Source organism: Sus scrofa, chromosome 6 (assembly GCF_054392235.1).
Source record: "Sus scrofa isolate SSC_HxYL_T2T_F1_AM1 chromosome 6, Sscrofa_HxYL_maternal_Yorkshire_Landrace_v2.0, whole genome shotgun sequence".
Lineage (NCBI taxonomy): Eukaryota > Metazoa > Chordata > Mammalia > Artiodactyla > Suidae > Sus > Sus scrofa.
Window position 1 is genome coordinate 74,025,561 of NC_139388.1, and position 27,756 is coordinate 74,053,316.

The 27,756-nt window shown below is 51.3% G+C and overlaps 1 protein-coding gene across 3 annotated transcripts; it reads right to left on the reverse strand.

The window, feature by feature from the left end:
• Positions 1-27,513, reverse strand: SLC2A5 (solute carrier family 2 member 5). Of its 3 annotated transcripts, none has more exons than XM_021095282.2 (12): positions 27,430-27,513; positions 16,672-16,770; positions 15,916-16,076; positions 11,033-11,157; positions 4,692-4,844; positions 2,957-3,082; positions 2,659-2,846; positions 2,436-2,546; positions 1,824-1,925; positions 1,439-1,514; positions 843-970; positions 1-749 (listed from the first exon to the last, which is right to left on the reverse strand). In XM_021095282.2, exons 1-12 carry the CDS (start codon positions 27,460-27,462, stop codon positions 549-551), a joined length of 1,503 nt encoding a protein of 500 aa, XP_020950941.2. In that variant the 5' UTR covers positions 27,463-27,513; the 3' UTR covers positions 1-548. The 3 variants fall into 3 exon arrangements, with proteins under 3 accessions (XP_020950941.2, XP_084815065.1, XP_084815066.1); XM_084958939.1 differs by having other exon boundaries at positions 4,692-6,221; positions 10,789-11,157; XM_084958940.1 differs by lacking the exons at positions 11,033-11,157; positions 15,916-16,076; positions 16,672-16,770; positions 27,430-27,513 and adding an exon at positions 8,856-9,183 and having other exon boundaries at positions 4,692-6,263.
• Positions 27,514-27,756: the final 243 nt, after the last annotated feature.

Below are 27,756 nucleotides of genomic sequence, written 5' to 3' on the forward strand. Positions count from 1 at the left end.
TAAGTGATTATATATGTTTTATTGAGTATAAAGAGGCAATTCTACAGTCCCCTAATAATAAAATTTGGGATCAATAATCTCTGACTTGGTTAAAGTCTCCATAGGGACCTGCTTCCCAGCTTCCTAAACATGGCTACAGGTGAATCACACTTTCCAGGACTGGTGTTTCTGGAGATGGATCTGACAAGAGGATGGATTCCACGCTGACCAGGTTCCCGTGGCCCCGGAAGACCGTGGGATCGGAGCAGAGTTCATTTCTTCGGCCATGTTCGATTCCTTCCATCTTGCCATCACGGTAACAATTTTCGTTATAAAAGCTGGTGTTACCAGGAGCCACACAACGGCTGACCCACCATGGCTGAGGGACAGCTGCCCGCCATGCCTGAGGGTTGGTGATGGGTGAGTCTGAAAGGCTTTGAGAACTGCATGGAAGCCCTTCAGACAGTCCAGCGGGGCCTGCCTTCCACACTGGACTTGTCCTAGTTCTGGATTCACAGCCCAGGATGGAAGCGCCAGGCAGATCCAATGCACAGGCACCTCTTCTCGAGTTACAGCCCCACAGCAGAGGGCGGAAAGTCCTTCAGCTCCTTTTCTGGGTGCACCTCTGACACTTTATTCATCTTGGTGAAGATCTGATTGATTTCTATGAAGGTTTTGGACTTGGTCTCAGGAACAACCAGGAAGATGTAGATGGTGGTGAGAAGACATATCACGGCAAAAATGATGAAGCAGTAAGCGCCGAGGCCCACCTGTGGGAGGGGAGCAGTTTCACGTTCCTGAAGAGAGTCTGGATTTACCGCTTGAGGAGTTGGGGCATCTGGGGCCCGCGGGGTCACACTTACTTGAATGAATGGGAAGATCAAGCCCACGGTGAAGTTGGAGAGCCAGTGGACACTGCCCCCCACCATGTAGGCGGCAGGCCGGGAGGACTGCAGGAAGATCTCAGTGATGAACAGTGCTGGGATGGGACCTGGGAGGGGGAAGAGGAAGAGTGGTCTTCTCTTCCCACCGGCCCACAAAGTGTCCTCGAGCACCCCTCCCACCCCCCCAACCACTCCTAGCAAGGGGCCTGAGGCATCCAGCCCAAGGCAGAGCAGCACGTCTCCAGGACTGCTGTTCTTGTGGGGAAGCAATGGGACAAGGCACCTAGCAAGAGTTAGACACAATAGGTGACGTCCTGTCATGTCCCTAAAAGGGAGCCACGACCTCCTGTAAGGCCCAACCACACCAGGCAGCATGTTCCAGCCTAAACAGCCTGCCCTCGCTCTCACCATGCTCCACCTCCCCCCCAAAAAAACCCCTCTGCCCCAAGACAGAGGCAGAGACGCTGAATCTGGCGCTCCCTGGAGCCTCTCTAAAGAGCTCAGGCCAGAAGTTTCTAGGGCTGACCGTACAGGAGATGGGCAACGAAACCCAGGACCAGCTCTTGGGTACGTACTGGGCCCAAGGGCATGGCCTATGACGTAGGAGATGACGCAGACGATGCTGAGGTAGGGCATCCAGGATATTGTGTCCTGTGGAGAGAAGACCAAGTTGGATCACATTTGCTCCTGGGACTGGAGCATCAGAAATTTTGGTTTCCAGAGGGCCAGGGGCTAGGTCACCTCACCCAGCCACCGCCCAAGTTGGGAAGGCGAGCGCCTGGAGCCTCCTTCAACAGGCAGCGCCCCCTGGATGCCACTGGAAGATAAGCTGAAAGTGGGTGGGGTGGTGGGCGGCTGGGGCTGGGGTGGGGACTGCAGGTGGACCCAAGCATCGTGATAATGCGCATGCGTAACAGGGCGCGGGGTGGGCGTTTGCCCCCCAGGCCCCGCCTTCCTCACCTGCAGAGCCAGGGCGGCTGTCAACACGCAGCAGGCGGTAAAGCAGATGGAGAAGCCCAGGAGGAGCAGGAACCTTCTCCCCAGTAGCTCCACCACGAAAATCTGCAGGGAAGGGGCGAGGGAAAGCGGGAGGCTCAGGAGCCCTGCGTCCCACCGGGGAGGAGGCCCCGGTTGCCCCGCCGCACCCCTGCCCAGAGCCGCCTTCCCGGGCAGATCCCCTCCCCGTCCACACAACACTTTCTGAAGGAGCAGCTACAAGGAGAACCAGAGGGGCTGTGTCCTTGAATGGCCAGTAGGCCACCACGCTGTCCTGGCCAGGGGCTCCCTTTGTCCCTCAGCAGCCCTGGCACAGAGAGTGACCCCCAATGTAAGATGTTGGAGAAGTGCCCCCTCACCCGGTGGAAGCTTCCAGAGTGGAGGATGGGGCCCTCCATCTTTGGGAGCCATAGGCTGCCCCCTCCCGCACGACGGAGAGCCCCGAGGCTAGAGATGAGGGGGCCGAGGGGCACGCCGCCACCTTAGATCCAGGCTCCTTCCTGGGCCAAGACCCCCACTCTCCAGGTGCCCTCCCTCCTTGGGGGCTGACGGGGACTCAGCTCCGGGGACACTCACGGCGATGCCGGTCATCAGCACGTTGACAGCGCCCGTGCCCGCAGTCACAAACTGCACATCCTGGTCTCTCACCCCAGCGCTCAGGTAGATCTGGTCTGCGTAGTAGTAGATCTGGAAGGCAAACCCCCCGAGGCTGGTGGGGCCGGCCCGGCTGCCCCTGTCCCCGCTCCGGGCATCCCCGCCGCCTGCCCGCTGCTCCCCCTGCCCGGGGCTGCCCCGGTACCGCGTTCACTCCCGACAGCTGCTGGCCGCCCATGAGGATGATGGTGGAGATGACCTGCCACCGCAGGGACCTCATGCGGAACAGCTTCAGCACCGAGATGAAGCCCGCCGCCTTCTCGGCCTGGTCCTCCTCCCGGATCTCCTCGATCTCGGCGTCCACGTCGTCCCAGCCGCGCAGCCTCCTCAGCGCTGGGGGAGGGAGCAGAGGGGGCGTTGGGGGTGGACCACGCCCCCCGCCCCCCCGCCGGCAAAGATGCCACTGCCTCCATCCCTTTGCGCATCTCACCTGAAAGCCTTACCGTTTTTGGCAGCTGCTTCATCTTTCTTCTGAATCAGCAGGTACCTGGGGCTCTCCGGGAAGAAGGGCAGGCAAAGAAGCTGCAGCGCTGCAGGGATCCCCGTCAACCCGAGGAGGATGGGCCAGCCTGCAGGGGAAGAAATGTGACGGGAGAGCTGGGCGGGCCCCAGCCTCAACCCCTGCCTCCTGCCCGCTGCAGCCCCACAGAGCCCAGCTGGCCCCTCTGGCCTCTCACCCTGATTGGTTTTCTTTGGAGCTGGCACACAGGCTCGGGGGCGGCGGGGGCGGGGGGGGGGGGGGCCTTTGTCTTTCTCACCTCTGTGTCCCCAGCACCTAGGATGGTGCCTAATACATGGTGGGCACTCTAAACACTTAGAGAATGAGCAGTGGTAAATAACCATTCCCCCCCCACACACACACCAGATGGACAACGTGAAAAATTCTGACAATACCAAGTGCTGGTAAAAATAGGGGCAGATGGAAGGTCTCCACATGGGGTACCTTTAGGGGACTGTCAGGCAGGAGCTGGTGATGCTGGACACCCTCTCGTGCTCTGACCAGCAGCCCTGTCCTGATCAGGAACATGCCTGGGCCACCAGAACGCCAGAACAAGAATGGGAAGAGCAGCACTGGTTATAGAAACAAAACCCAGAAACAAGGCGACTGTGCCCACAGTAGAATGGGGACATAAATCGAGGTCCATTCATTAGGCTGCGATGAAAATGAATTAAGTCAGGACAGGAGCCAGTCCCACCAGCACGGTGGTGGGTGCAGAGTCCTTCTCACAATGTGGTTCCGTTGTACTAAGTCCAGAAACACGGAATGTTAACTCGATCTTCTAGAAAAGCGATGAAACTCCAGGGCAGAGCAAGGGTGCAGTGGCTCCCTTTGGGGGGTGGGAGGCTGTGATTGAGGGGCCCACGGGGCACCATTGAGGTTCCAGCTCTGGACCCTTATATATACACAATAAAAATGGTTCAATAAGGAATTCCCATTGTGGCTCAGTGGTAACAAACCCAACTAGTATCTATGAGGACATGGGTTCAGTCCCTGGCCCCACTCAGTGGGTTAAGGATCAGACGTTTCTGTGAGCTGCAGTGTAGGTCACAGAGGAGGCTCAGATCCTGCATTGCTGTGCCTGTGGTTGTGGTATAGGCTGGCAGCTGCAGCTCCGATTCAACCCCTATCCTGGGAACTTCCATCTGCTGTGGGTGGGACCCTAAAAAAATGGTTAAATAAGTGAATGAGGGGTTCGGGCTCCCTCTAGGAGCTGTGAAGGCCTTGCTGTCCCCTTTTCTCCTAGGGCTTGTGGGAGGTGATACCCGCAGATGTCCACGTGCCAGGCACTAGTAGGGGCCCTTCAGTGTAGCTCACTTCCCCGTCACAGCAGTGTCACAAGGCAGCTGTGTTGCTGGGAGGCTCCAGGGCAGTGGCGCATTGCTGCACCCCAGGTCCTTGTGTGACAACCACCGAGCAGCCAGGAGAAAGTCGGACAGCGGTGCCCCCTGCTCCTTCAAAGTCCCCATGACCTGTCCCCCAGGAGGGACTAGAGACTGCCAGCCTGTCTGTCCCTAGCAACTCATTCGGGCCCGCTCTGTGCAAGGGGCCACCAACTCATTCAAGCCTGCTCTGCAGGGTTAGGGCCGTGCGGGGTGGGGGCGGGGGATGGTTCAGAGAGAAAAGACTGGTTCACAGGGAAGGGCCGGGGGGGGTCGGAGGAGGCGTCCTGAGCTCACCTTCTTTGTTGGCAAGGAGAGTCCGAAGACCAAAGATCTGGGCCACGAGGATGCCAACGGTGATGAAGAGCTGGGGCACCACCCCCAGGGCCCCCCTCAGGTTCTTCGGGGCCAGCTCCCCCAGGTACATGGGGACAACATTGGAGGAGAGACCTGCCGGGGGCGGGAGAAAAACACGATCAAGAAACATGCGTCTTCTGGTGGAGACAAGCCGTGTCTTCAGATTCACTACTTCTTTCTCAGCCATCACATCAGTTGGGCTGAAACTTTCTCAAAACGGCAGGAGTAAAGTGAACCCCACCTCTTACAATCGGAGCAAAAAGTCCTCGGACAGTGCCCTTGCTTCCTGACTGGTGTCACCTGGGTACACAGGCCAGCCGGACCTCTTAACCGGCTTGGTCGCCGAGAGGAAAGCCCAGGTGTGGGCTCCCTCCCCTCTTGCTCCTTGGGGAGAAACGCTGTTCAGAAAAGGCCAAGGCCCCCCTGCCCCCCCAGCTTTACCTGCAGAGACGATGTAGTATATAATAAACCAGTGCACAGACACTGAAGCACAGGCTTTCTCGGCTTTCTCAATACGCATCAGACACTTGAATATATACTGTGGACCAACTGCATTCTGAGATTTGTGTGGTGCCTGAACGACTTTTGAACCCCCAATATTTGGACTGGTCCATTTTCCTGTCTTGCGAGTTATCTGACGCCCTTATGAACAGGTGAAACACGTTTATAGGCTCCAAAGTGGTTTCGCATATATCACATCCCATTTAATTCTCCTAAAAGCCCAGTGAGATGCCGGGGGTCTGGGAGGACAGTAGGATGGATTGTTACTGGCCCAAGTAGGGTAAGCAGAGCCAAGGGCCGGCTGCTGCTCAGAGAGACATGGGGTCTGAGAGGGAGGCTCTGGCCATGGGGACACTGAGAGGAAACAGTTCGGGGAGAGGGGAGGCGGGGCTGCTGTTGAGGGGAGGGGATCTGACAGCCCTGAGATCAGAGGAGACTGACCACCAAGTTTTCAAGCTTTGCAGTTCTGCCCAAGGATAGCTCTCTGCCTCCCTGCTTAGTGTTTTAAAAGAGACCCCTTACTGTTCATGAATCAATATCGATTCTTTCTGATTTTCAGAGCAAAGAGGGGCAGTCTTTAGAGCAACTGTGTCTTGTGTGGAGGTGGGAAAGGACCCTGCAGGCCCAGTGCCCAAAGGGTTGTGGAGGAAGCATGCCTCTGATCTTAATTAAGAGCAACAGTGGAGAGGAGCTCCTGCTGTGGCCCAGTGGGTTAAAAATCCAACTGTCTTGGCTTGGGTCACTGCGGAGGCACAGATTGGATCCCCCAACCAGCACGGAGGGTTAAAGGATCTGGTGTTGCCACACCTGTGGCAGAGGCTGTAGCTGTGGCTCGGATTCAGTCCTTGGCCTGAGAACTTCCATATGCTGCAGGTGTGGCCACTAAAAAATTAAAAAAAAGAGGAGTTCCTGTCGTGGTGCAGTGGTTAACGAATCCGACTAGGAACCATGAGGTCGAGGGTTCGATCCCTGCCCTTGCTCAGTGGGTTAACGATCCGGCGTTGCCATGAGCTGTGGTGTAGGTTGCAGACACGGCTCAGATCCTGCGTTGCTGTGGCTCTGGCGTAGGCCAGGGGCTGCAGCTCCGATTAGACCCCTAGCCTGGGAAACTCCATATGCCGTGGGAGCGGCCCAAAGAAATAGCAAAAAAAAAAAAAAAAAAAAAGACAAAAAAATAAATAAATAAAAAAAGAAAGACAAAAAAGGAGCAACACTGGAGAGACAAATATCAGGAGGTGTGTGAAGAGATGGGAGTCCCTTCAGGTTGGTGAAGAACAATCTCATTTTGTCTTTTTCTTTTTTTCTTTTTTTTGGCTGTGCCCAAGGCATGTGGAAGTTCCCAGGCCGGGAATGGTACCTATGCCAGATCCTTAACCCGCTATGCCACCAGGAAACGCCTAGTTTGGTCTTTTTTTTTTTTTTTTTTTTTTTTTTTCGGCTGCCCCGTGGTACATGCAGTTCCCCTGCCAGGGATCAGATCCAAGCTGCAATTGCAACCTAAGCCTCAGCTATGGCAATGCCAGATCTTTAACCCAATGTGCTAGGCTGGGGATCAAACCGGTATCCCAGTGCTTTTAAGACATCTCCAATCCTATTGCACCACAGCGGGAACTCCTCCTCATTTTGTCTTAGAAACAATTCCGCGGGGCAACCACGGCCAGATCATTCTAATATCAGAGTCAGAGAAGCTGCTTTTAAAGTTTAAATTCCAGTCCACACTGTTCTTACCAAAGATGCGGACTCACAGCAAATCAACCATCTGAGCATCTGGGAACCCAAGCTGCACTGACCCTGCAACTCCTTGGTCAGAGTGACTGCTTACTTTGTTTTTAAGGTGTCTAAGTGGCATGGAGCTTGACTTTTCTAGGCTTGTCAGGAGATACGTGAAGGAATGAATGGCAGGTGGATTAAGCTTCCGCTGGAGTTCCCAAGTATGACCTAAGGATCCAGGGGTTCCTGAGACTGTTTCGGGGGTCTCTGAGATCAGAATATTTTCAGAACTGCCCTGAGATGTTAACTGTCCTTTGTATTCCCATTCTCTGACGAGCTTTCCAGAGGTCATAGTCCCTCTATCTCACTGACAGAAGCAGGGTTGAGAGTCTGGCTGTCTTCTACTAAGCCAGACATTCAAGAGATTTGCAAAAACGTAAAACGATGCCACTGCATTTTTTTTTTTTTGTCTTAGAATATAGAGTGATTTTCATAAAGACATCTAATGGGCTTATTACTACTATTTTAAAATAAATTAGGAGCAGGAGTTCCTGTTGTGACTCAGTGGATTGAGAATCTGACAAATATTCATGAGGACGCAGGTTTGATCCCTGGCCTTGCTCAGTTCATTAAACCGGCATGTCCATGAACTGCGGTGTAGGTCCCAGACGTGGCTCGGATCTGGCATTGCTGTGGCTGTGGCACGCAGACTGGCAGCTGCAGCTCCAATTCAACCCCTAGCCTGGGAACCTCCTATACCTTGGATACGGCCATAAAAAGACAAAAATAAATAAACAAATACATAAATAAAATGACTTAGGAGCACCCTTGTGGTGAAGTGAATTAAGGATCCACTGTGGTCACTGCTGTGGCTTGGGTGGCTGCTGTGGCGCAGGTTCAATCCCTGGCCTGGGAACTTCTGCATGGCCGAAATAAATAAAAGGAACTTCTAAAAATTAAAAAAAAATGATTTAATACATTTCTTGGTTGCAATTTCTTTTCTTTCTTTCTATCTTTCTTTTTTTTTTTTTAATTTTATGGCCACACTCATAGCATATTGAAGTTCCTGGGCCAGGGATTGAATCCAAGCCACAGATGCAACCCACACCACAGGTGTGGCAATGCCTGATCCTTTAATCCACTTCACCAGGCTGGAAATTGAAACTGCACTGCAAGAATGACTTGAGCCACTGCAGTCAAATTTTTAACCCACTGTACCATGGTGGACACTTCTTGGTTGCAACTTCTAATGTGATAAATATTGATCAATATGGAGTTCCCGTCGTGGCGCAGTGGAAACGAATCCGACTAGGAACCATGAGGTTGCGTGTTCGATCCCTGGCCTCGCTCAGTGGGTTAACGATCTGGCGTTGCCATGAGCTGTGGTGTAGGTCACAGATGCGGCTCGGATCCCGCGTTGCTGTGGCTCTGGTGTAGGCCAGTGGCTACAGCTCCGATTAGACCCCTAGCCTGGGAACCTCCACATGCCACAGACACAGCCCCAAGAAGACAAAAGACCAAAAGAAAGAAAAAAAAAAAAATTGATCAATATAACGCATGTGAGTGAGAGCTCCCTGGACTCCTCAATAATTTTAAGAGCGTAAAGGAGTCCTGAGGGCAAAGAATTTGAAAACTGCTGACATCAAGTCATGCTTATGTAAGAGCAAAGGTTGTTTTTGTTTTTTGTCATTTTTGGCTGCCCTGCAGCACATGGAGCTCCCAGGCCAGGGATCAGATCCGAGCCGCAGTCAGGACCTAAGCCACAGCCTGCGGCTATGCCGGATCTCTAACCCATTGTGCCCGGCTGGGGATCGAACCTGCGACCCAGTGCTCCCAAGACACCGCCAATCCCATTGCATTACAGCAGGAACTCCAAAGGTTGGGGTTTTAAGCTGTGATTTGATACCTATTAGAGCCTAACATTCTTTTTTGGAACCAACTCTGAATCACTGGATGTCAATAGAAAGGTGACAGCACCTGCCTGCTACTGAAAACTTCCAGGAATCATCTGTTTTTCATAAAGCTGAGCCTGGCTGCAGGGGAAACCTGCAGAAGCAGAGCCCGGTGCCTCGGGGCTCCAGCCCAGATGGCAGATAAATGTCCAGCCCTTCTCAGGAAAAGCCAGCGTGAAGGAAGTTTGCCAGGGGGCCGATCATTCTCTCCTTGAAGTGCCTCTTCTCTCTTCGAGATGCTTGTTTTCCTCCTTATCTCCCAGCCCTGCAGTTCCTCACCACTCCCCCCAAGACCAGCCTCTCTTTACCCCCATATCGTCCGGTAACTTCAGGCAAGGGGTTTGCTGACATCCAGCCAAATCATCCCTTTGTCCTGATCCGCTTGTTCGGAAGGAGAAAAAGAGTCACTTGCAGAGCCTGGTGGGGGGTGGGGGGTGAGGGGCCCTGGGTGCAGCCTTTCCAGGGGGCCCTTGCGTTTGGGTGCCCGCCCTGCAGGTGCCCAGCCCTGAGAGTGGGCACCTTGCTCGCCTTGACGGCCCTGGGAAATGCGGCCCACAAAAGAACGCCAAGCTGGAGGAAGGCCAGGGCATGGCCTGAAGCACATCTCTTCTGTCTGAAGCTGTCTTGGGGGAGGAAGCTCGGCCAGGGCAGCGTGGCTTTGGAGAGATTACTCTCATTAACTCTTTGCTGGCAGAGGGATTCGTACACTGGACTGTTTCTCCAGCTTTTTGGACCACAACCCACAGTACAAAATACAGAAATTCATTTTGTATCCAACTTGGTTCTCACTTGGGCAGATAGATAAAGAACTGAAACAAAAGTTTCAAAAGACAAGCCTTACTTTTACAGCATGTGATAGCCTCCCCTAGTTTTTTTTTTTGTTTTTTTTTTTTTTTTTTGTCTTTTTGCTATTTCTTTGGGCCGCTCCCGCGGCATATGGAGGTTCCCAGGCTAGGGGTCGAATCAGACCTGTAGCCACCAGCCTACGCCAGAGCCACAGCAACGCGGGATCCGAGCCGCGTCTGCAACCTACATCACAGCTCACGGCAACGCCGGATCGTTAACCCACTGAGCAAGGGCAGGGACCGAACCCGCAACCTCATGGTTCCTAGTCGGATTTGTTAACCACTGCGCCATGACGGGAACTCCTTTTTTTTTTTTTTTTTAAAGAAAATACTGGGGTGTCTCTGCTGTGGCACAACGGGATTGGCGGCCTCCCTGGAGCACTCAGACGCAGGCTCCATCCCTGGCCCAGCAAAGTGAGGTCAAGGATCTGGCGTTGCTGTAATTGCAGCGTGTAAGTTGCAACTGCAGCTTGGAGCTGATCCCTGGCTCAAGAACTCCGTATACTGCAGAGCGGCCAAAGAAACAAAGAGAAAATGCCGGAGTTCCTGCTGTGGCTCAGTGGGTTAAGGATCCAGTGTTGTCATTGCAGGGGCTTGGGTCACTGCTAGTGGCATGGGTTTGATCCTTGGCCTGGGAACTTCCATATGCTGCAGGTACATCCAAAAAAGAAAAAAAAAAATATTGCTCACCAAACAGATGTCACCACCCACTAAGTGGTCCCAACCTATAATCCTATAATTTAGAAAACGCTGAAATAAAGGATTGGTTGGAAGGATCCCTCTGATATATATATACTTTTTTTTTCTCATTTTTTTTTGCCTTTTCTAGGGCCACTCCTGTGACACATGGAGATTCCCAGGCTAGGGGTCCAATCATAGCCGTGCCTACGCCAGAGCCACAGCAACTTGGGATCCGAGCCATGTCTGCAACCTTCACCACATCTCACAGCAACGCCAGATCCTCAACCCACTGAGCAAGGCCAGGGATCGAACCCTCAACCTCATGGTTCACTAGTCAGGTTCGTTAACCACTGCGCCACAACGGGAACTCCAGGATCCCCCTGATCTTGAAGTCCTCTATCTCAGTCTTTAAGGAACAGCCTTCATGGCAGGAAACGCTGCAGTGAAGATCTGCACACGTGCCCCAGACGCAGGGGCTCAAGCATCTATTCACAGCAGTGGGGCAGGAACGGCGTGGACCACATGCCTCAGACTGGTTCAGACCCCAGGTGCTTGGTCTCCTTCCCTGGACGATCCCGAATCACAGAATTACCTGCACATATTCCCACCAAAAGTCTGGACACGATGATCATCTCAAAGGACTGGGCGACTTTGCTGCATCCCATCAAGATGGCAGGCACGATGGAGAAGATGTTGTTGAAGAGCAAGGTTCCTTTTCTGCGGAGGACAAACCACCGGCCAGTGCGGCTTAAGCATTCGCGCATTCCAAATGTTCACTCCGTTACAGTGGTGCTGTTGTGTCCTAAGCGTGGCTGTTGACCTAAGACTCAGACGTGTCAAGTGCATGGCCTCTGGGAGGAAATGTACATGACCCCCACGCAGAGGGCATCCGTGGGGAAGCGAGGGAAAGGCTTGCATGTGAAATTCGGTAAAGCGTTCTGCAAACATCACCTAACATGCTTTTAGTGTAATCCTGAAACCCAGCTGGGGTAAGGATGCCCACGGGAAAGGTTTAGGCCAACAACACTTAGCAACATAGATGCGAAAAATCCTAAATGAAATATTAGCAGATTGAATTCAACAGCATATAGAAAGGTCTTTCAAGGAGTTCCCGTTGTGGCGCAGCAGAAACACATCTGACTAGGAACCATGAGGTTGAGGGTTTGATCTCTGGTCTCTCTCAGTGGGTTAAGGATCTGCTGCTGTTGCTGTTGCCGTGAGCTGTGGCGTAGGTCACAGACACGTCTTGGATCCTGTGCTGCTGTGGCTGTGGCGTACACCTGCAGCTTGTAGCTCCGATTAGACCCCCTAGCCTGGGAACTTCCGTATGCCGTGGGTGCAGCCCTAAAAAGCAAAAAAAAAAAACAAAAAAAAGAAAAAGAAAAGAAAAATCTTTCCAGGTTAAAAACACCATATTAAAGATTATAGAAGGGGAGTTCCCATCGTGGCTCAGTGGTTAACGAATCTGACCAGCATCCATGAGGACGAAGGTTCGATCCCTGGCCTTGCTCAGTGGGTTAAGGAGTTGGCATTGCCATGAGCTGTGGTGTAGGTCACAGATGCAGCTTGGATCCTGCATTACGGTGGCTGTGGCTGTGGCACAGGCTGGCAGCTGTAGCTCTGATTTGACCCCTAGCCTGGAAACCTCTATATGCTGCGGGTGTGGCCCTAAAAAGCAAAAAAAAAAAAAATTCCTACTTAAGAGTGGAGGGGACTTGGGAACTTGGGCCCTAGAGAGCCAGACAAAGGCAAAGGGAAAGACTCTTTGGAGGGGCTCCCTGGGAGTCCCTCAGCCAGGCCTGCTAAGGGTGGAAAGCACCATTTCTGGATGCACAAAACAACCCACCACATGCAAGAGGCTGCACATACAAACAGCACAGCTTCAGACAATAGGACTAGATAGAAGCTATAAAATATGTCTGTTTCTGGCTGCTCCTGAGGTGTGCGGAAATTCCTGGGTCAGGGATTGAACCCAAGCCTCAGAAGTGACAACACCAGACCCTTAACCCACTGAGCCTGCCAGGGAACTCCTATAATAGGTTTTTTAAACTATATAATGTCCTAAATGAGTAGCGTCCTAAAACAAGTAATTAAAAGGGTACTATATGAAGAACAATAAACTATAGAAGACAAAAACTATCCAAAACAATAGCAAAAAAAGAGACAGATTTTAAAAAACAAATGAATTAAAACTTCTTGAAATGAAAAATATAATTATTGAAATAAAAAACATAGGTGAATCAGCTGAGGAGAGAATTAATGAATAGGAAGGCAGATGTGAGGAAATTACATAGAAAGTGACAGAAAGAGAGATAAGAAGATGGAAAATATGAAAGAGATGGAGGATTATAGTATCATTAGTCACAATTGCCAGAAGGTGCAAGCAACCTAGATGTTTTATCAACAGATAAATGGGTGGACTAAACATGGTATATTCATGCAACAGAATGTCATTCAGCCTTAAAAAGGGAAAGAAATTCTGACGTGAACTACAACATGAATGCACCTCGAGGGCCTGAGGCTAAGTGAGATAACCCAGTCACAAAAAGACAAATCCTGTTTGATTCCATTCATAACAAAGTCCCTAGCGCACTTAAATTCAGAGACAGAAAGCTGATCAATGACTCAGGAGAAGAGAAAGGGGAGCTCTTGTTTAATGGGTACATGGTCAGTTTTGCAAGATGAAACAGAGAGACAGGTGGTGGTGATGGTTGTATAACAATGTGAATGTACTTAAGGCCAAAAATCTGTACCCTTAAAAGTTGGTTAAAAAGGAACATTTTATGTTATTTATCTATTTTACCACAATTTTTAAAAAATACATTTTTTAAGAAGTCAAAAAGGCAACAGCAACATGAAAAGCATGGGGGAACTTCCAGAAGAAAGAATATAAAAAACAGAGGATAGAGAATATTTGTGGAGGACTTCCTGTCATGGTGCAGTGGAAATGAATCCAACTAGGAACCATGAGGTTGCAGGTTCGATCCCTGGCCTCGCCCACTGGGTTAAGGACCAGGTATCGGTTGCAGACGTGGCTCAGATCCTGCATTGCTGTGGCTGTGGTGTAGCCTGGCAGCTGTAGCTCCAATTTGATCCCTAGCCTGGGAACCTCCATATGCCACAGGTGCAGCCCTAAAAAGACACACACACAAAAAAAATTGTGGAAATGATGGCTGAAAAATTTCCAGAACAGATGACAAAGACCTAAAACCTCAGACAAGGAACTGCCATGAATTCTGGAATAAATACACCAGCCACAGCTTACTCATGAAAGGGCAGGTTCAATAGGGTAAGGATGTCAGTTTTCCTCCAACTAAATTACCCAAAACAGGAGTTCCTGTCCTGGCGCAGTGAGCTGTGGTATAGGTCGCAGACTCGGCTTGGATCCCACATTGCTGTGGCTGTGGTGTAGGCCGGTGGCTATAGCTCCGATTAGACCCCTACACTGGGAACCTCCACATGCCGTGGGTGGGGCCCCTAAACAGACAAAAAAGACAATAAATAAATAAATAAAGCAACAGATGAAAAAGACCTGTGCCTGGTATAACAGAGTGCAGTGTGGTCGTTAACTTGCACATGCTCCCAAGTGAAATCCACCTGCCCCATGTAATCTTGGCTAAATTACAGCAGCCCTCTGTGCCTCCTTTTCCCATGTTTGAAAAGGGGATGGGGATAGTGTAAGGATTAGAGGAATTAATATCCCCTAAAAGCTCTTAGGCTAGAGCTTGGCACATAGGAACCCATTAATAGATTGTTAGCTGCTATTGATATTTAAAGAACACTGGTAAATCTTTAAGAAAACCACGAACAACTGAACAGCATTTACTATATTTTCATGCAGGCAGTTGGATTAGAAACCATCAGCTCCATCTGCAGACCAGACCTCACTTAAGGAGAAGCGTCCGGCAGATCTGACGGTGACTAGATTGTTGTCCTGCCCCCGGGGCAGGCCACAGGGAGAATTATGAGTTCAACACGAGCCTCCCGGGAGGACTTCGGGATCTTAGATTCTGAATCTCAGTGTGCATGTGTGTGTGTGTGTGTGTGTGTGGTTCTTGTTTAGCTACCTGGTGGCATATGGGGTTCCCAGGCCAGGGATTAAATTCAAGTCACAGCTTCAGCAATGCTGGAATATTTAACTCATCACACCAGCCCAGGGATCGAACCTGCATCTCCGCAGAGACCCAAGCCTGCTGCAGTCAGATTCTGAACCCACCATGTTACAGTGGGAACTCCATAGTGTATCTGTCTTTATTCTCAGATTTTTTTTTTTCTTAAAGACTGGAGAAGGAACCAAAGTCTGGCATTGGCCTTGACTCTTTTTTTTTTTTTCCTTTGGCCATACCCACGGCATACAGAGCTTCCCAATCAAGGGACTGAAACCACACCACAGCAGTGACAATGCTGGATACTTAACCCGCTGAGCCACCAGGGCACTCCATGGCCTTGACTCTTGACCTCACTAGGTCTGTGGCGGAGAATGAGAACTTGACCTTGCCCGGCCCATCCTCGAAGGGAGGGGGTTGGAGGGGAGGAACGCTTAAATACTGTTCATACCCACGGGATTTACCAGGGGAGTGTGAAGGCTGAAGTCAAATACTGAATCTCTAATGTTTCTACAATTAGGGGCCAAGATTTAAGTTCTGCACTTGGCATTCAAGACGCGCAGAGGGAGGGTGGCCCTGAGAGCACATGGTTTCACATGGACATGAATCCCAGCCATTTCAGAGTTTTACAGGAGTTTAATGTGGGCTAAATACTGCATATTACTTGATTCAAGGAACAAGAACAGAGCAGTTAGCTTGAGTTCCTTTAAGAGGCAGCGTTCAAGAACATTCAGCTATGGTCTACGTTGTGCTTGATGTCTTGGCTATGCTATCTGGCGCTTGACTCTTCTAAAGGCCAGAAGGAGGCGTTCCCTTAGTGGTTCAGCAGTTAACGAACCCAACTAGGATCCATGAGGATGCAGGTTCGATCGCTGGCCTTGCTCAGTGGGTTAAGGATCCGGTGTTGCCATGAGCTGTGGTGTAGGTCACAAACATGTCTTGGGTCCCTGTTGCAGTGGCTGTGGTGTAGGCTGACAGCTGTAGCCTGGGAACCTCCATATGCCGAGGGTACAGCCTTAAAAAAAAAAAAGGCAAATAATAATAACAACAAAAAAGGCCAGAAGGACGTTTTGGGAAGGACAATTTCAAGGTAGGAGAAGATGAGAATGGGAGCGAGTCCTGATCTCTGAAGCACTAAAGCCCAAGACCAGCCCCCTCCACCCACCTCCATCCCTGAGAATTTCATCGTCTCAGTCCCCAAACACTTGGCCAGTGTCTGGTCTTCTCAGCCACATTAGGAAACGAAAATCATCACAGCAATGGTCCTTATCAAGGTTTCCTGGAACGGTTTCTGCTTTAGGCCCGGGTTTTAAGCACAGATGGGGCTGATCCATTTCAAGGAGTTGAAAATTCACCTCCTCTTTCTTACCTGCCTAAGTGATTCACCAAAGGGCCGACCATGAGGGAGCCGATGAAGCCTCCGAAGGGGAACATGGACACAGACACAGACCACAGCAAGGTCAGGGAAAATTCGCTCATGTATTCCCCGATTCTGTCATAGTAGGTCTCATTGTAAAAGTCTTTCATGAACTGGAGGGCGAAGCAAAACAGCACATCAGAATAATTGGAGGTGCTTTTGCGGAAAGAACGACGCCCATTGTGGGTGGGGCCACCCGGTGGGATGAGCTGGGCACGTGGGTATCAAACATTTTTGTGAGGATTAACGGCGATTAGCAGGGGGCCCCCTGGAACTGAGAGGCCTCTAGGAGGCAAACGGCCCAGGAGGTTTCGCACCCCGGGAAGAAGTGAATCCAGCCTTCAATCATGGAACCCATGTTGGGCCATCCCTGCCTCCGCTATGGATCACAGGGCTGCCCAAGATCAGGGGCCCCTCAAACCTTGCCTCCCCCAACTCCTGGAGGCCAGCCCACCACGTGCCAGCCCGGCTTGGCTCTCCACCAGAAGCTGAGGCTTGGGGATCTGGTGTGTCCCCATGGCCCTGTGCCTGCAGGTCCTTTGGGCTTGCGCTCACTCTGTGTCTGGTGGGTGCCCCTCTCCTCCCTTGAGACCCCCCTGGGTGCCCTCAGCAAAGAGGTGAGTCCCACCCTACCGCCCCCACCCCGGGCACTCCAAACCCACTTCCCTGCTCAGTGGGGGCTTCGTCTCCCCCACTGCAGCGACCTACCCCAGAAGGCGAGTTAATAGCGGCCACGTTGTACCCATACTGGAAGGAGGAGCCGAAGGCAGCTATCAGCGTCGCCAAAGCAAGCACCAGTGTCAGCCTCTGCGGGAGGAGAGATCTCAGCTTTAGGTCAGGAAGCAGCCCAGGGTTCGCGGGAGCTCCTGATCGACTCCACTCAGCAACTGGTAGAAACGTGGATGTGATCTGAAGATGCGTGGCCTTTCAACCCCGCCCCACCTGCTAACCTACCCTCCCTGAGGCCTGGGGTAAAACAGGCTACTTTCACTGCACTCAGGGACCAAGGATCCTTTGCTACAGGGGGTGGGGGTGGGGAGTCCCGTACGCACTGTGGGAACAGCCCCCCCCAGTCTGTGACAACCTAAAAGTCTCCACACATTGCTCAGTGTCCCCAGGGTGGGTGGGGAAGCACCCTGGGTCAGAGAGAAATGCAAGGATCACCCTCGCCAACCCCCCCACCTGGGGTCTGACTTGCCTCTGACAGTCCTGCTCTGGCTGCATTGGCCGAGTGCTGCAAATGCACCCGAGCGCTGTCTTATACACAGACTCCTTGAAAAATCAAAGAGAAAAACACACGAAAATGTGGAGTTCCCCTTATGGCTCAGTGGAAACGAACCTGGCTATTATTCATGAGGACTCCGGTTCGATCGCTGGCCCCTCTCAGTGGGTTAAGGATTCCATGTTGCTATGAGCTGTGGCGTGGCTCAGATCCTGTATTGCTGTGGCTGTGGTTTAGGCCAGCAGTTTCAGCTCTGACTCAAACCCTAGCCTGGGAACCTCCATATGCTGCACATGCAGCCCTAAAAAGACGAAAAAAAAAAAAAAATTGGGTTTTTTTGTTTTGTTTTGTTTTGTTTTTAGGGCTGCACCCACCACATGTGGAGGTTCCCAGGCTAGGGGTTGAATCAGAGTACAGCTGCCGGCCTACACCACAGCCACAGCAACACAGGATCCGAGCAGTGTCCTTGACCTACACCACAGCTCATGGCGAGGCCAGATTCTTAACCCACTGAGCGACACCAGGGATTGAACCTGCATCCTCATGGTTACTAATCAGATTCACTTCCGCTGCGCCACGACGGGAACTCCAACAAAAATTTTTAATTATTTAGGGCCACTGATCAACTTCTTTTAGCCCCTGGACTTCTGCTATAAGAGACAGAGAGCACAGTGAAAAAAATCTTTAAATGTAGATTTCGAGGAACTCTGACCACGTTCTGTGACACTGTCCCCTCTGACATTCAGGAAACCAAACCCTCATTTAATTAAGACAATCTTCAATGACAAGTGGGAATTCATTAGTAAGGGAATGAAAAGCAGGGGGGACAAAAGAAGCAGAAAGAGCTTTGCTTTTAAAATCTGCAGATCCCGGAGTTCCCGTTGTGGCGCAGTGGTTAACGAATCCGACTAGGAACTGTGAGGTTTCACGTTTAGTCCCTGGCCTCACTCAGTGGGTTAAAGATCCAGCGTTGCCGTGAGCTGTGGCATAGGTCTCAGACTTGGCTTGGATCCCGCATTGCTGTGGCTATGGCGTAGGCCGGCGGCTACAGCTCCGATTGGACCCCTAGCCTGGGAACCTCCATATGTCGAGGGAGCAGCCCAAGAAATGGCAAAAAGACAAAGAAAATAAATAAATAAAATAAAATAAAATCTACGAATCTGGAAGTTTCCATTGTGGTTCAGCGGTAACGAGCCTGACTAGTATCCACGAGGTTGTGGGTTTGATCTCTGGCCTTGCTCAGTGGGTAAGAATCTGGCATTGCCAGGAGCTGTGGTGTCCGTTGCAGACAAGGCTCAGATCTGGCGTTGCTGTGGCTGTGGTGTAGGCTGGCAGCTGTAGCTCCGATTCAACGCCTAGCCTGGGAAATTCCATATGTGGCAGATGCTGCCCTAAAAAGAAAAAAAAGAAAAAGGAAGAATCTACAGATCTCAGTTGAATTTGCTCACTGCTACTTTCTAGCTCAACTCCTATGATCTTCAGTTTCCTCCTCTTTTGCGTGAGATAATAACACCCCTGGGAGTTATTGCAAGGGTTAGTTACAGGAGCATCTGGTTGTGTAGGTGAGTAAATCCACTGCCTGGAGTGAGCCTGGGCGTGGCTCTCTGAACCCACTGCTGAAGCACCTCACTCCTGTACTCTGACCCGGGTCCCAGGCACATGGGACTCAGCCCCTCCAGTGGCCGCTGAGGTCCTCGTGTCCCCCTCTGGGCAGCATCCTTCCTAATCCGAGCAGGACCCCTTGAGAGAAGCCAGTAGGAGCAGGACAGGCAGAGAAACAGCGGTCACCCCGGCCTTGTCGGGTGCCCAGGAGGGGACAGCCCAGTCCAGTCCATGAACACCCCCTCCGCAGAGCAGGCTCAGGACCTGTAGGAGTCCTGGTCAAGGGCAGAACCACAGATGAATTTACAAATGGTTAATTCCCAGGAAGTTTCTGGTAAGGACGTTAAGAGCCACAAAGCCGCCCATCAAGGAACAACGGGCTCTGGTTTCCAGTCCCTCCTCAGACCCCACCACCCACTCAAGCCAGTAGGGACAGCAGATGACAAAAGTGGGAGGAGCAGGTGATGCTGCCCAGGGGGAAAGGCGTTTCCAGAGCTGTTGCTGTGCCGAGTTTTCTAAAGGCAGCAGGTGTGCAAGTAGGCACCCCCGCCCTCAAAAACCCCGCCTGAGATGTGGCGACTCTCCCCTCCTCAAGTGCTCTGAGTCTTCATTCATTCACTCATTCAGCATATTGTGGGAGCGCCTGCTGTGGTGCCACGGGATTGGCGGCGTCTTGGGAACCACTGGGACTTGGGTATGATCCCGGGCTGGCACACTGGGTCAGGGACCTGGCATTGCCACAGCTGCGGCTTAGGTCTCTACTGTGGTTTTGCTCGGATCCCTGGCCCGGCCGTTCCACACGCCTCAGGGCAGCCAAAAATGACTACCCTCCCCCCCAGAAAAACCCCATGTTTGCACCCACCGTGAGCCAGGTGTTGGGCTAGGGACTAGGCTATAGTAGAGAACAGATATTCTGTCCCCTGTAGCTGTGCCACTGCTTGATTTGGTGGAAGGGAGGACGGGAAGAAGAAAGGACGGGGCGTGGGGAGGGAAGAAATGTTGACGAAAATTTCTCCTATTTTGCCTCTCTTCGCAGTAAATGATTAACTACAAATGCTTCATTCATCCTGCAGGTGCAACTCCGACACTCTGCTTTGATGGGTCCTAAGGTTTGAAGTCCTTAGCAAAGCTCAGCTGGGGAGCTGGCTGCTGCTGGAGGCTCATGCCCCAGACAGGAGGGGAAGGGCGGGGATCCTGCCAGGCAAGGGTACAGCCAGCTCCCAGATGGCTTTTATGGGATCCCACTGAAAATGATCAGAAAGCCCTCGGGCTGTCTGTCGAGGCTCTGAGGCTGGAACACATAATTCAACTTCTCTTCCTTGGCTTCCTACGTGCATTCAAGCCACAGGTACTTTCTATGGATCCACAGGAATCAAGGCTCACCCTTGGTTTTGAAAATAGCAAAGGCCTTCTGGGTGAGTTCTCACTGAACTTGCTGGTCCAAACGCTTACATTCTGATGAAGCAAAATTGTTTTTAAGGCAGGAAAAGACTAATTTTCTCTGCCATTTGAGCCACTATGCCCTCCCCATTAGTGTGCACTGTGTATCTGCATTATCCATTGCCTAGATCCCCCTAGAAGACATAGGAATGCCCACTTGAGCCACTGTGCCCTCCCCATCAGTGTGCATTGTGTATCTGCATTAAACATTGCCTAGGTCCCCCTAGAAGACACAGGAATGCCCACTTGCAAAAAAAAAAAAAAAAAAAAAAGCCATCCTCCTGGCACCAGCAAGATAAACCCTCAGGAGATAATATTCCTTTCCCAACCCTGTAAGAGGTCACAACTCACTACCCACCTTGTTAGACTATTTAAACTGTCAATGTTACTTTGATATATATAACCCTTCGTCTCAAAAATTCCTATGACTGTGCTTAGATTGCTAACAGGTGGAAGGAACAGTCTTCAGAGATTTCTTTTTTTTTTTAATTTCTTTTTTTTAGGGCTGCACCTGTGGCATATGGAGGTTTCCAGGCTAGGGGTTGAATTGGAGCTACAGCAGCCGACCTATGCCACAGCCACAGCAAGACCACGACTGAACCGCATCTGTGAACTATGCCACAGCTCACGGGCAATGCTGGATCCTTAATTCACTGAGCAAGTCTGGGGATCGAACCCTCATCCTCACGAATACTAGTCGGATTCTTAACCTGCTGAGCCACAACAGGAACTCCGGCAGAGCTTTCTGAAAGACTATCTCCCAGGTTATAATCCTCAGGTTGGCTCAAATAAAAAGTTCCATTTCTGTCTTAAATTGACTACTGATTAAGTTTTCATGGCCAATGCATTAAACAAACATTCATTGACAGCCAGCTATAATCTAGGTACCACGCTACAGTCTGGCAGGCAAAACAGCTGCCCTCAAGAAGACTGTGGTCCCGGGAACTATACTTAATATTTTATAATAACCTATAAGGAAAAAGAATCTGGAAAAAGGAGTTCCCATCATGGTGCAGTGGTTAACGAATCTGACTAGGAACCATGAGGTTGCGGGTTCGATCCCTGGCCTCGCTCAGTGGGTTGGGGATCTGGCTTTGCGGTGAGCTGTGGATGTAGGTCACTGATGCGGCTCGAATCCTGCGTTCCTGTGGCTGTGGCGTAGGCCGGCGTCTACAGCTCTGATTAGACCCCTAGCCTGGGAACCTCCATATGCTGCAGGTGCGACCCCAGAAAAGACCAAAAAAAAAAAACCAAACACCACGATGTGATACCACTTCTCACACATTAGGATGGTTAAAACCAACAAGGCAGATAATGACACAAATTGTAAATCAACTATACTTTCAAAAAAAAGATAATAATACACGCTGATGAGGATGAAAGCTGGAAGCCTCTCACATTTGCCCCAGGGAAAGTCAAACGGTGAAGCCATTTTGGCAAACAGTCTGGCAGGTCCTCAAAAAGTTAAACACAGAGCAACCACAGAACCCAGAAATTGCACTCGTAGGCGTGCACCCGAGAGAATGAAAATACACGTTCACACACTTGATCACAGTTTTCCAGCGGCATTTTCATCACAGCCAGAGGCGGAAACAAGCCAAATGCCTAGGAACAGATGAACGAGGATAAGCGAGATGGGGGATACTCGTCCAATGGGGTATCACTTGGCCATGAAAAGGCATGAAACACTGCTACTTGCTACAAAGTGGGTGAATCCTGAAGATGGGCTAAGTGAAGAAGCCAGCCTCAGAAGGCCACCTATTGCCAGGATCCATCTATGTGAAATGTCCAGAATATGCAGATCCACGGAGACTGAAGATAAACCCTGATTACACAGGGCTGGGGGAGAAAAGGAGGGGAAATGTGGAGGGAAAGAGTGGGTACAGGGTCCTTTAAGGGTGATGAAAATATTCTTAAATTGGAGTTCCCATTGCGGCTCTGCAGGTTAAGCACCCGAAGCTGTCTCTGCAAGGATTTGGGTTCCATCCCTGGCCTTGCTCAGTGGGTTAAAGATCCGGTGTTGCCTCAAGCAGCGGCATAGGTCACAGATACAGCTTGGACCCGGTGTTGCGGTGACTGTGATGCAGGCCGGCAGCTGCAGCTCCCATTGGACCCCTAGCCTGGGAACATCCATATGCCGCAAGTATGGCCGTAAAAAGGAAAAATAATTCTACAATCAATTATGGTGATGGTTCTATAACTCTGTGAATATATACTGAATTGCATATGCTAAATGGGGGAATTGCATGCTTCATGAGTTGTAGTCTCAATAAAGTTACTATACAAAAAAAGCATGTAAGAGAAAGGCAGAGCTTAAACTTTCTTTTGATTTCTTTCCTTTTTCTTCCTTCCTCCCTCCTTTTCTTCCTTCCTTCCTTCCTTCCTTCCTTTTTCTTTCTTTCTTTCTTTCTTTCTTTCTTTCTTTCTTTCTTTCTTTCTTTCTTTCTTCTCTCTCTCTTTCTTCCCCTTTCTTCCTTTTTTTTTTTTTTTAAGCTTTCCAGAGGTGGGGGAAAAATAATTTGGGACTGGGCTGGATTAGGGCACGAGGGAGAAGAAGGGGCCAAGGAGGATTTGCAGGTGTCTCCAACCACCTTGTTAAAGTGACAGGCGTGGAGTTCCCATAGTGGCTCGGCGGTAACGAACCCAACCAGTAGCCATGAGGATGCGGGTTCCATCCCTGGCCTCGCTCATTGAGTTAAGGATCTGTCGTTGCCATAAGCTGTGGCGCCGGTCACAGACGAGGTTCAGATCCAGCGTTGCTGTGGCTGTGGCGTAGGCTGGTGGCTTCAGCTCTGACTCGACCCCTGGCCTGGGAACCTCCATATGCCATGGTGTGGCCCTAAAAAGACAAAACATAATAAAGTAGAATAAAAGAAAATGAAAAAGTAACAGGCGGCTCAGTGGCCTCCTGGCATGAATGAGGGAGCTAGCTCTCCTCAGGGGCCAAGGGGAGCTGCCCCTGTGAGCTGTGCTCTGGGGAGAAAGCAGGCGCCTCGTGGCCACAGTAAACGGGCTTCCTGTTTTCCAACATGCTGAGACCATGGTCTAAGACTAGTTAACATAATGCCCTTGAGAACGCTCTGAGATTTAGTAAAATAACCGCCTTCAGGTCTCCAGTCCTGACAGACAGGGCGTGATTCAAGGATGCCTGGAAGAAAGCCCCACCCAAGCTGCCTCTTAGGAATTTGTCTCCAATTTCCATTCCTACCACCAGAGAGGCTGCCTGCGTCTAAGAGGTTTCCTTGTCTGGCCTCTCTGGGTGGAATGCACAGATCCCTGGAAAAGTGAGTGGCGATGAATTAACACTGTAAAGTCATGTCATCACACTGTGGAACGAACCCAAACTTTCACAAAGAGTCCTTGAGGTTTCGGCGGAGGGGAGAGAGGCGAGACAAGCACCGTAAAGTTTCCCAACTGGAGCTACTTTGTTTCGTGGCTGTGGGGGTCGAGAGCAGGGCTGCGGCAGCGCAGCTCCCAAGAGCAAAGGACGAACCCCCCTCCTTTCTTCTCCCCCACCCCAATACGGTCTGCAGCCAGGTCCTAAACGCCTCTGTGTCGCTGTTCCCTCATCTGGGGAGAGGGGACAGTGATCCTGCCTTCCTCCCAGGATCGATGTGGGGAAGGAGTTCTTGAGGGTGAACCACTGAGCCCCAGAGCTGGCTTCAGGAGGAACGCATTGCATCACAGCTTTGCTATGATGGCTAATTACTAACACTGACGACTGGGGGAAGCTACGTGCTGAACGACACTCGGCTAGCTCGTGAGGGAGGCCTTCCACCAACACTTCTGTGCTCTTCTTTCTTTTTTTTTTTTTTAGGGCCACACCTGAGGCGTATGGAGGTTCCCAGGCTAGGGGTCTAATTGGAGCTGTAGCCGCCGTCCTACACCACAGGCACAGCAATATGGGATCCAAGCCGGGTCTGTGACCTACCCCACATCTCACGGCAACACTGGATCCTTAACCCACTGATTGAGGCCAGGGATCAAACCCGCAACTTCATGGTTACTAGTCAGATTTGTTTCCGCTGAGCCATAATGGGAACTCCCCCCTGCCTTTTCTTTTTGTCTTTTCAGGGCCTCCCCCGTGGGATAAGGAGGTTCCCAGGCTAGGAATCTAACTAGAGCTGTAGCTGCCAGCCTACAGCACAGCCGCAGCAATGCAGGATCTGAGTCGTGTCTGTGACCTACACCACAGCCCACGGCGGTGCTGGATCCTTAACCCACTGAGCAAAGGAATCGAACCTGTGTCCTCATGGATGCTAGTCGGGTTTGTTAACCGCTGAGCCATGATGGGAACTCCAAAAAATCATGTGTTTTCATTTCCCAAAGCATTTTCCCCCCTAATCCATTTTCTTTCTTTCAGGCCAAGAGTCCTTTTTCCCAGCACAAAGACACCAGGTTTTTGTCTTTCCTCTTTTCATCTGAGGAACCCAATGGCCAGGGGGGCCATGGTTGCACAGCCACCAGCACAAGAGGGGCCTCCCACCAGCCTGAGCAGCCCAGCATCTGCCCCGAGCCGCCCTTCCCCCACGTCTCCTGGGCTCCTAAATCCCCCCTTGGCTTCGCTTTGTGATCGGCAGCTTCACCGCTGGAATAGTCCTGCTTTGATGTCTGCCAGGAAACCCAGCACTATTCACCCCATGAGGCAGGTCCGCCCTCAGCCACCTGGGAAGGGCCGCCTGCATCCTTCCGGGCCCGGAGAAAGCTTCCTTCCTTATAGAATCGGACGGGCAGGGAGCTGTGATCACGGCCCGCACGTTCTGCATGTAGCTGCTTAATCACCTCCTTTTAAAATGGATGGTTCCTTTGCAGGGGCCGCCCGGCGCGGGGGCCCGGGCGGGGGTGTTTCCTGTTCTTTCACTGCTGCACCTGGGGGCACAGCTGGGCGGTGCATTCCTCTCCCCCTCCCCCCCAACCGCGGCGGTCCTGCCACCTCACGGTCCTAGGAAAGAGAGGAGATAAGATTTGACCTGACACTTTGTTATCAGGAGGTCAACAAGACAGCTCTGTGCAGTCACCTCTAACGCGGTCAGGCTCCTTGGCCAGAGAGCTGCTGGCCTCCAGGGAGTAGGCAGCTGGGATGCTGCTAGACTTTCTACCACACCAGGCCGCCCCCCGCCCGACCCCAGCTCCGCAGCAAAGAACCACCTGGCCCCAAATGCCAGGAGTGCCCTGCTCCAGAGGATGTTCAAAAAGAATGAACAGGTCATTTACACACATCATCTCAGTGAATTGTTTCTGCAGCCCTCGGCAGTGGTAATGGTTATTGTCCACTGAAAAACACTCCACCTGAAAGTTGAGAGTTATGTTTTATTTGGGGCAAAATGAGGACTTCAGCCCAGGAGACAGATCGCAGGTAGCCATGAGAGAGGAGCTGGGATGTCTTGGAGATTTTGCAACAAAGGACAGGGAGCAGGAACAAAAGAGGCCTGGGCTCCCTGAGACCATTCCTTTGAAATGCACCTCCGCTATCGGGGCCAGGATCCTGAGTTCTCACAGCCTGCAGGACGCATCAGCTCTCACCCTCGGAGACATTCTTTATCCTTAACTACAAGCGGCGAGGCTGAAACACCACCCAAGGAGGAGAAGGGGGGACATCAGGATGGGATAAAGGTGAGGGGGAGGTGCAGGCAGCACACACCTGTTTCAATGCGCACACCCTTCTTACAACAGTTTGTTGCTGATCTCCTCAAAGTTACTACCAGTCACAAGGAGCAGACATCACCACAAAGGATTTTAGTGTTTTTCTAGATATGAGGAGATACAAGCATTGGGCTCATAAAATCTCCTGAAAATATCTGACTATCTGAAGGCCTGTTCTTCCAGTTTCCCCAGAGCATAGAGGTGCCTCCCTCCTGGTCCCCAGCCTGAGCTCTGCTCAGGGGATGCTGCGGGTGTGTAGCTGCCGTGGCTCATGTTTTACTCCATGCAAAGGCGGATGGCAAAGGCCAAACTTCAGTTCACATTATTATTTCCATTTTATAGATGAGAAAACTGAGGCACAGAGCGGTTAAATAACTCGCTCAAGTTCCCACAGCTAGAACAGGATGGAGCAGGAATGAATCCTAGGTACTTGTACCTCCCAAACCTCTCTCTCCCTTTTTTTTTTTTTTTGGCCGTGTCCATGGCAAGTCTAAGTTCCCAGGTCAGAGCTCGAACCCACGCCACAGCTGCAATGAGCCACAGCAGTGACAACGCCAAGTCCTTAAGCTGCTGACCCACGAGGGAACTCCTCCCCAAACTTGCTCTCTGTCTATGAGCTACAGCGCACGTACCCAACCCTGCCTATGGTGAAGGTCTTAGATCCATATGCAAATAATTAATGTGCACAAAAAGTACCTCCCACCGTCAATATAAGCAGATGCTGTTGTGATGAATAAAATGCCTATTTCTTAAAAGTGTTAATAGAGTCACATTATGTTTCTGTCCTTATGTGTGTTCCTCAGTCAAGAGACTCTAAAAGTACAAGGCAATTCTATGGAAGGCAGGGGTGAGAGGGGAGAGGGCCAGAAAAATCTTTTGTCTCTAAAACAGAGGAGTCGCATTATCTAAAAAGGTAGGGAATCTCTGCTACAGATTTGAGGTAAATTCAAATCCTGCAACATCTTTTCTGAGCCTTTCTTCTTTGCATGCTGGCTCTTTACATGCTGAAAACGTTCATGAAAAGGCTCGGAAGCCAAAATAAAAACAAAGCAAACACATCTCACTAGCCATGTGTAAGGATTTTGCTGCAGTGCCAGAAGCCCTTCACCTCAAATGCTTATGGTTAAGGACATTGTGACAAATTCTCCTTTGAGTCTCATCAACTCGGCGGCAGGTACTTTTTTTCCTTTTGGCTGCACCCACAGCATGCAGAAATTCCCCAGACCAAGGATCGAACCGGCACCCCAGCAGCGATCCGCGCTCCTGCGGTGATAACACCGGATCATTCACCCCCTGCCTGGGCCACAAGAGAACACCCCGGTTCCAGGTAGTTTTAAAAGCTGTTTCAGGAGAATGATTTGCAAAGAAGCTCTAAATCCGAACGTCTCTAAATGTCTCTCAAGTCCCTGTAGAAGTCCAGCTGCGGGGTGAACTCCGAGGGGCAGGTCCCCGCAATGGTCCGCCACGGCACAGAGCTCCCCAAAGCATCCCCTAGCAGCGATCAACTGGTCCTGCGGGTGGGCTGCTCCCCCCCCTGCCTCCCTGGACAGCACACTTACCCCTTCCCTCTTGACCGGCTCCTGGGGCTCCATCTTGGGTCTGGACGTGCAGAGTTCTGCTTATTTCCCTTCAGCCAAAATAACAAATGCACTGGATGGCGAGAAAAGACATTCTGGCTGTACTTTGGCCGGGCCAGGTAACAGCCAATAGCATTTTTATAGGCAGTCTCAGCCAGAATAACCCTTTCGGGAACCTAGAGGTGGGTCTTGTTTTCGCTTCTTCTTTCAAACGAGATGTCTGGGGTCTGGCTCAGCAAGCGGGCACCCCCCAGGGACCGCAGACCAGACCGCAGGCACCGTGCCTTCCTGAGTTGGGACAGTCTGCGG